General features: G+C 31.6%; 1 protein-coding gene across 1 annotated transcript; it reads left to right on the forward strand.

The window, feature by feature from the left end:
* Positions 1-323: 323 nt before the first annotated feature.
* Positions 324-7,139, forward strand: LOC110788410 (uncharacterized protein At1g66480). Its single transcript, XM_021993055.2, has 2 exons — positions 324-1,071; positions 6,814-7,139. The coding sequence occupies exons 1-2, from the start codon at positions 412-414 to the stop codon at positions 6,871-6,873; spliced, it is 720 nt and encodes a 239-aa protein (XP_021848747.1). The 5' UTR covers positions 324-411; the 3' UTR covers positions 6,874-7,139.
* Positions 7,140-9,164: the final 2,025 nt, after the last annotated feature.

A 9,164-nucleotide genomic window follows, 5' to 3' on the forward strand; every position in this document is an offset into this window, starting at 1 on the left:
GTTTGACAATAAATTGAAACAATTTCCACGATAAATAATGATTCAACAAAAAGATTTATTAAACTAAAAAAAATAGTCAAGCTATTTCCTACCATTCACATTTCACAATTCACACGGTCATAAAAGTAGTACAAATAAAACGTAACTTAAATATGCATGTGTAAATAGAATAATGAAGAATAATTAATGAGTAAAATAAAATAAAAATTGTCAAACATATTTCAAACTTTGGCATAATTTTCAAAGTTTAGGAATTGTAGTATCTAAAATTTGACCTTATGACTCCTCCTACCGCTCTTGTTAAACACGGGTCTTTTTCAAACACCCACCCTTAAATAATCATCCCGGCCTTAACCCTCTTTTTCTTACACTACCCACTACCCAATCCTCAAAACTTTATAATTTATAAAAATGGGAAATAGTTTAGGTGCTAAGAAAACAGCAAAAATTATGAAGATAAACGGGGAAACCATGAAGTTTAAGACTCCAATTCAAGCGAAAGACGTGGTGAAAGAGTACCCGGGTCACGTGGTTTTGGAGTCCGACGCCGTTAAGCATTATGGAATTCGGGCGAAGCCTCTTGATCCGTTTAATAATTTGGAGCCTAAGAAGCTTTATTTCTTGGTGGAGTTGCCTAAGTTTCCACATGATCACCAGCACAGGGTTCCCAGGAGGGTCCGGTCTGGAATTCAAATGTCCGCCAAGGACCGCCTTGAGAGCTTAATGCTTTCAAGGCGGTCTGTGTCTGACCTCTCAATCATGGGCCCAGCTACTAGAGTCATGGTTGACGGTTGGGTTCATGATGAAGGTGATCAGGAGGGAGTTGCCAAGGACAACAACTCTTCTGGGTTGAGATTGAGGATGAAGCTTCCCAAGGCAGAAGTGGAGCGGTTGTTGAGTGAAAACGCGGACCAAGACATGGTAGCTGAGAAGATTATGGCCTTATGTTTGGGTCAAAATGTGACAAACAGTAGTACCATCGATGCTACTGCTGGTATTTCGAAGGGCAAAGAGGTTATCAATGGTGTATTGGATCAACCATTTGCTCGTCCTACCCCAGGAGGTTACAAGGTAAATCATGTTCGTTATATTAATTACGGACTACTATTTATGTTATGTTATGTTACATTAATTAGAAACTTAGAATCAAATTATCCATACATATATACACATGATATATGAAGGCCAAATGTAGTACATTAAACTGACCCGATCAAACTCAAATCCAAAATTAATTAACGTACGTTTCTCAAATTAATTTAATTAAAGGACAAACACATTCAAACAACTTACCGGTAAATTAATATAAAATATTATTAAAAGGGAAAATTTTCACCACATCAAACTAACCGAATCTAGCTAGTCATACCTTGGGACACTTTACAAATTTACAACAATTTTCTTCAAGTAACTCTAGCTTAATCATATTTGACCCATTCTTTCTCTCGCTTCTATATATCTATCTACCATAAATTGTACTCCTTACTTTTTGTACAATGACAATAGCCAGATGAATGACTCCTATCTAAGTTGCAATGCAAGTGTCATACTTTTAATAGAACCGAAAGCAAGAGTACGTAAAAAAAAGATAGGTGTGCGACCCGAGTCAGATCCGAATGTAGTCGGAACTAAGCTCCGGTGAACTGGGTGTGCTATGTGGAAAAAGAAAAAGAAAGCAAGAGTACGTATTGTAATCCCCTTGGAAGTTGGATGTCATGCACATGTCAGGCTTACCTGGAACTTACGTATGTGCATTAATATTCTATGAAAGGAAAAATGGATCCATGCATATATATCCAAATGGACTATAACAAATTCTACAATTAACAACGCCCCCCAGTCCCCAACCCTCCAAACTTAACCTAATTAAAATTGTACCTTTTACCTCACACTTTTTGCTAAAAAACACATACTAAAATCCTTTTTGTTGAAAAAACACCTCATATGTAAACTTTTTTTTTTTTTCTATTAAACACGCCTTAATGTCGGATTTTGACCAAAAAAATCATGTTTTTAGGATTTTACTTTAACTTTTTTCCTCCAAATATATACGGTTATTACACAATATATTGACAATAGTCATAGGAAAGACACACATAGTTGGAAGGAAAAGTTGGAAATCATTGCCCAAAAACTGAACTTTTAGGTCGGATTCATACCTTAAAGAGTGTGTATATATCAATATTAACATATAAAGTGTTTTTTTTTTTAAAAGGTCGTACCGTTTTGACCGGTGCAGAGTTTAAGACACTTAAATTGACTTATTAATTTCATGGGGTACTCCCTCCGTCCCAAAATTATAGTTCTGTTTTCCAAATCAGACGTCTCAAAATTATAGTCATTTTTCTAATTTTGGCTGTTAAGGTCCCACTTTCTCATGTACTATATTAATTAAAAATGCATTGAAAACTCCACCCATGTAATATATTTCATTTTCTTATGTACTATATTCTCTTTTCCATGTATTTTATTCCACTTTTTCATCAAACTCAATCATCATTTGTACGTAATTTATTCTACTTTTTCATGTACTATATTCCATTTTTCTTAAAGCCCGTGTTTTTTGTTAAACGGGACTATAAATATGGGACAGAGGGAGTAGTAGATAGTGGGTTATTTTTTTAATATAGTTAGTGGAAAATGTGTAAAGGGGTAATGGGAGTGTGAATTTTTTAATGATTTTTTGTAGGGAGTGGGTTAATAGGTAAGGGTGAAAAATAATATAATATTGGTAAACAAATTCCATTTATAGAAACGATGCAAGTAAGAGGACGACCCAAAAAGAAAAGCGGTGCGAGTATTAAGGGATGGATGAAGTATATATAACGCTCCCATGTTATACTTTTTCTTTTCCTGATAATACCATTACTAAAACAAATAAACAAAGTATAATACTTTTTTCACATTTTTTCCTTATTTCTAAAGTTCCCATGTTTGTATGTGAATTCCTTCCTTTTTTTTTTTTTTTTTTTTTTTTTGAGGGAATGAATTCCTTCCTTTCTTTTTTTTTTATGTATTTCCTTTTCCCTTAAACCTTTGACTTTCAAATATTCCAACTAGTATTGTTTGATAAAAACTTGTTTTTCTTATGACAAGATCTTCGTAAAAATGCATGTAAGGTTTTTAATGTACGCAACTGTTGGTTTTGCTTTAAACTATTTTCTTTTACGAAATACTTTAAACTAGTTTGTTAAAAATATTAACGAATATATAAGTTTATGCACAAAGATATAATAACTATAAGAATCCAGGATATCAGGACATGGTCCAAACAAAAGAGCTAAATTTTAGCATTGCAACTAACTTTATATATTTGAAAATTCAGAACAAATATTGATTAGTCGACCAACAGGCAATCATCAACTAATTTATCATTATACACATTTTGAGGGTATTTGACAAAACTTATATGGGGTCCAAATAAAGGGAAGTCCTAAGGAGAAGATTGATAAATTGAAATTCAAAAGCTTTTGTGTAAGACCGTCTAACGGTTAGACCACTTTTTTGGCACTAACTAAACTAGTGTAAAACATAACTATAAGTAATAAAATCATAACTAATTGAATAACAAAATAGTTAAGGTATAAATACAAATAGTTAAATTTATGAGTCGAATAGTTATTATTTTCGAACAAACTTATTAATAACTAAAACTCATAAAATCTTAACTAATTGATTTTATTGCTTAACTAATAAGTTTCATTGTTTAACTAATCGATTCAGTGCTTAACTAATAGGTACGGTTGCATAACTACTTGATTTCGTTGCTTAACTAATTGAATTTCAAACTTAACTAATTGATTTCAGCGGTTAACTAATTAGTTAGAGTACATGCATAAAAGTGGTCTAACCGTTAAACCGTCTTTCCTAAAAGTTTGTATTGAAACTAATTTTCAAGATAAAGAATAAAGCTTACCCCGTAATTTAGAATATAAATTTGTATAAAAAACAAGAACTAATGGCTGACCTATCAACAACATTAATCTATTCTTTTGTATTTTACTAATTATATTATTCTGCGAATCCATTAGGAATTAGTTGTCACTCTCTCCCAACCAAGATTAACTATTTTTTATAGTTTAGTCGTTTTCGGAATATATACATACCTAACGACATACTCTATCATTATCCAATTAAATTCTGATGGTATAATTTGTTTTATATACTACTCCCTCCATTCCTTTTTGTTCTTTCCGTTTTTATTTCAGGGATTCCTATATGTTCTTCCCATTTTCTTTTTTGGACATACCTTTTTACCATAAAATTCTCCACCATCCCTTATTTAATTCATTCACATTTTCCTATTCATCCACCCAACCCCACTTTTATGATTTTTTTATTACTTTATTAAAAATATCTTCTTTCTCCTTCATTTCTTTGTTACTTTCCTTTACTACTTTATTACTTTCTCTTACATTCAATCATTACTCTTACACCCAATCATTACAAGATTCCATTTTTTTAATTTCCACACCATTTCCCAAACGGGAAGAACATAAAGAAACAGAGAGAGTAATACTTTTGTTCCATAATAATCTTTACCGTTACTAATACAAAAGAGGAATAGTGTGTAAAAAGCTGGGTTAATACAATAAATTGTGCATAAGATAGAAGATGTAAAATGCATGGTGGGTATGTGTAAAAATAAATAAATAAATAAATAAATAAAGTATAACAAAGTGAGTGAAAAGTTGTTAGTAAAAGGGTTAAGGTATTAAAAATTCATATTCAAAAATAGTACGTATAAAACATAATATAAAGCACATTATGAAAAGGACAAAACAGAAATTGTAAAAATCATTTAAAATGAAGTAACATGTATTTTACACATTTTGCGATTACTATTTGCACAAATTTTAAGATAAAAGGAGAAAAGTTGGTTGAATATATAATAAAATATGGATAAAGTAAGAGAAATGTGAAAAAAGTGGGTGGTTCTAAGAAAAAATGAATAAAGTATGAAAAAGTGAATAGAATATTGTAAATATTATGTGGTAAAAAGGGTAAGAGAGTAAATTTTAATGTCCAAAAATAGAATAAAGCATAGAATAAAGCAAAGTGTAAATAACATTATGAGACAGACTAAAACGGAAAATATAAAGATCATTTTGAAATGAATGTAGTATATGTTTGTGTAGTTCCCAAAAAAAAATTAACAAGGAACGTTTGTTCCGGTCTTTCTTCTTACTTGTTGTAATTTCATCTTTTCTATATAATAAACTAGAATGTACTCGATTGTTATTGGGGTGCACGACTGGGTGGTTACGTGAGAAGTTAGTAGGTTGGGTATTTATTTTTGTGAAGTTATTTTGTTATTTTGAGAAGTTACTTCGTAGTAGGGTGGTGGTTATTCTTAGGAAGTTTCTTAGTTTTTTTTTTTACAATATTTACAAGGGATTGCATATAATTGTTAGGATGAAGTTTTGGAGGTTTGTGATTAAAAGTTAAGAAATTGACATTCTTATTATTATAACTAGTTTATGCCCGTGCTAATGCACGAGAAATCGATAATTGTTGAAAAGTACAATTTTACATAATTTTTGTTAACGATACAAACAAAATTATACCCCGAACATGAAATTCAATTGGTAACACATGATCATATTATAAAGTATAATTATAATATTTGTTGGTGCAATGTGCACAAACCTGTAGGTCCGGTACAAACATTATGAATATTAGCATGGGATATCAATAATATTAGAAAATTCAATACAAACTAAATATTACTTTGCACTTGAGTAATATTATATTTCTCTAATTGTTCTCATTGCAATATTGATCAATATCATGTTAATGGAGTAGTGGACTACTTATTTATTTTAGGTCATTCCATCACTAACATAATAATATTATTAGATGCAAATTGAAAAGAGGCTAAGGAGTATAAATTATCTCGTTGATTCTAAAAAAGTATTACTCCCTCGATTCTTTTGAATTAGACCCTTATTTTTTCATCATAATCATGGTACCAATACAATTCAGGATATACAGTAAGAAATACTTCGTAAAAAAAGAAAATGTATGATAATGACATGCATAAGGTAGTATATGTGAGAGTAAAGTGAGGAACTCATTATCTAAAAATAATTCATGGCGGGAGTACATGTTAGTATTTGACTTGAAGGAAAACAACTTTTGCGTATGATGTACGGAGTAATATTATTAAAACCTTTATTCCACTGATATTACTCAAAAATGTACATCAACATCATCCAAGAACTATAAGAATATAAGAAAACATTTTTTTACCCCCTAGCTATGATAAGCATTAGAACGTGCAATTAGTTTGTAGAATAGCCACACCAACAATCTCCGACATGAAAATATTCCTCATAATGATTATTAATTTATACTCAAGGATGTAAATATGAGAATAAAATATCCTATTATCTTGATTTTACAACTTGACTGATCTTGATTTGATTTAATAGTATGCTCGCCTACCATTTTCCTTAAAAAATAAAGAAGTAAAAAGTAGTAAGATTGCAAGGTACTTCGTAATTAAGAAAATAAACCAAGTAAATAGCTCTAACACCATTATGATCATAGTACCACCGATATGATCATGCGTAGTCCCTATTCCCATAAAATTGTCACTAAATCTTGAAAAGAAATTTGACATCTTGTCCACCTATATAGACCGTTGTCAAATTCCTCAACGGCAATCATAATTCTATAAGAAAGCACCTCAATTACCCTGTATGTTTAACAAAAGGTATTATTATTATTATTATTATTATTATTATTATTATTATTATTATTATTATTATTATTTATTGCTTATGAAATGTAGTATTTTTGTTACGACAGAAACGAGTAGGCTTCATGCCAAACCGACAAAGCGAGATCAGACTAGCCATGGCTTCGTGATAATATAGAAGAAAAAATAGCCAAGGCTTGAAGTTTCATCAAAATCGTCAGATGTGTATCTTAGAATTAGGTGTAGCTTACGTGTAGTTTTTTATGTAATTTTGCTAGTAAATTACTCTTTTTTACCAAAAGAAAAAGAAAAACAAAAGGAAAAAAAGATTGCAGTTTGAAGTTTGGTTTTGGTATCCAGCATTTAAAATGATGATTTGTACACCCACTTGTATATTGTACAAACATAATCTTACTTTGCTGAGATCTTTGAATTATTATTGTGGATTTAACTTTGGAATTTGAATGTCCCAAGAATTAAAAGCTTCCTAATAGGTTTAACTAATTACATACAATCCTTTTGAGATATATCTTTATGTATTTATGGAAGAATTGTCCCCCAATCAATTAATGCACGACTGTTTTCTCTCAAAAAAATAATGATCCCTGTATGTATTCATGGATAAAGTGTCCCTCAAATAATTAATGCACTACTTGTTATAGGAAAAATTACCATGTCACTTATAACAATTGAAAAGCGACATGTGGCTTGACTTGTGCCCAGTAAGCTATCGCACATGGACCATTCCCTACTACGTGTCATTACATCTAATCATGGCTGGAATGATACCACGTGTCTAAATCCTGGCCATACACGTGGACTTAGGTTCAATCAATCTATGTCAGTATTTTTAGAGGAAGCCTACTAAACTTCCATTATGCACAAAGGCCCAAAAGCCCATTTATGTCATCAAATTAATATGACAACACAAGGCAGAGGACACATGTCCTCTCCTCCAAGATCAGCCAATCATATTGAAGGGATTCTTGGTTACTTTTTGGAAAACCTAGTACTATATAAATTTCCAGATCCCAATGGATAAGGACACATTGAATCACACAACAACCACCCAAAAATATTATGCTCTCACTACTAGAAAATAGGGAATAGAAAACGCTGAATATGCAAGTGTACATTAATTGCCTTAAAGACTTCTCAAACTTCTAAGGAGATGTACATCAAAGACACTTGAGTCGCGCCTCCTGTAGGATATAGGGAACTTTATGTCAATAATTGTTGTTGGCCTGAAGATTAGAATGGAGACTTGATTTAGATTTTGAAGGTTTTTGTTACATTGTTGCTTATTTAAGAAATAGAGTAACCATGTTGCTTAAATTATGGTTTATGGCCTTGATTAGAAGCAATGTATTTGAAGTATATTTATTTCTCATGTAATCCTTAAGGTGTTGGAATGGATGGCTTGTATTTTTCGTGTTTGTGTGATTTTCCTCTACTGGTTGTTTATGGTCGAGCAGCTGGTGCAAAGATAAATCTCATCTAGGGTTGACTCAAATGTGTACCTGTACTAATTCCAGTTATTAGCTATTGATGTAACTTAGTTTTGATTGCAGCTCTTGCACTTGTCAATATGCAAGTGTGTTTATGGGGGGTGGAGGTTAACTCCAAGGGGGGTTGGTAGCTCTACTTCTCTTGAGATAAATGCTTTATATGATGTCCAGTTGAAGTTATTATGCCTATGTTTGGAATATACCCGGTTGTATTGGCATTGCTTCTGTAAATGAGGTTATAGTTAAGGGAGATCATGCAAGGTGGCAAGAATTCATGAAGAGCTGCTTATATTTGGTTATTTTATATGAAACATTTTGGCTCAATGAGCTCAATCTAGGTGTGTATTTCATATAATTCTTCAGCCACAAAATCAGCAGTAAATCACTTGGATTGTACTTATTAATGATATTACCAAAGTGGGGGATTATGAGTAAGATTTGAAGATATGATTGCAGATCTTCTTCAGCAATGCCATTGGATGGGTTTTCTAGCATTAATGTATTAAGTCTGATCCAGTGTTCTATGTATTTATTCTAAAAATACGTTGGGATATAATGTGGATAGAAAGAGCATGCCTAAAGAACAATTTGAATATGAAAGCAGTGAGGAAAGTCAAGTGATATAGTTGCAGAAGATTAATGGGAAAAGAGATGTTTTAAGACTCTAGGTTACTCAGGATCACAAAGGATTACATTTCACAAAACAATAGTAAAATAATGATAGAATTACCTAAAATTTTGAAGCATGGGTTCAATATTATGAATTCAGTACTTTTCCTATGAATCTGGAGAACCTCAACCATTTGACAGTAAGGTCCACTAAATTTGAACTGTCCTCCCAATGGGTAAGGAGCATCTGAATGTAAATCCTGAAAAGAACTCATTAATCGTAGTTTGAGAATACGTGGGAGCTTTGTTAAAATACTACAAGACAAGTTAAAATGTAAGAGTGA

Source organism: Spinacia oleracea, chromosome 3 (genome assembly GCF_020520425.1).
Source record: "Spinacia oleracea cultivar Varoflay chromosome 3, BTI_SOV_V1, whole genome shotgun sequence".
NCBI lineage: Eukaryota > Viridiplantae > Streptophyta > Magnoliopsida > Caryophyllales > Amaranthaceae > Spinacia > Spinacia oleracea.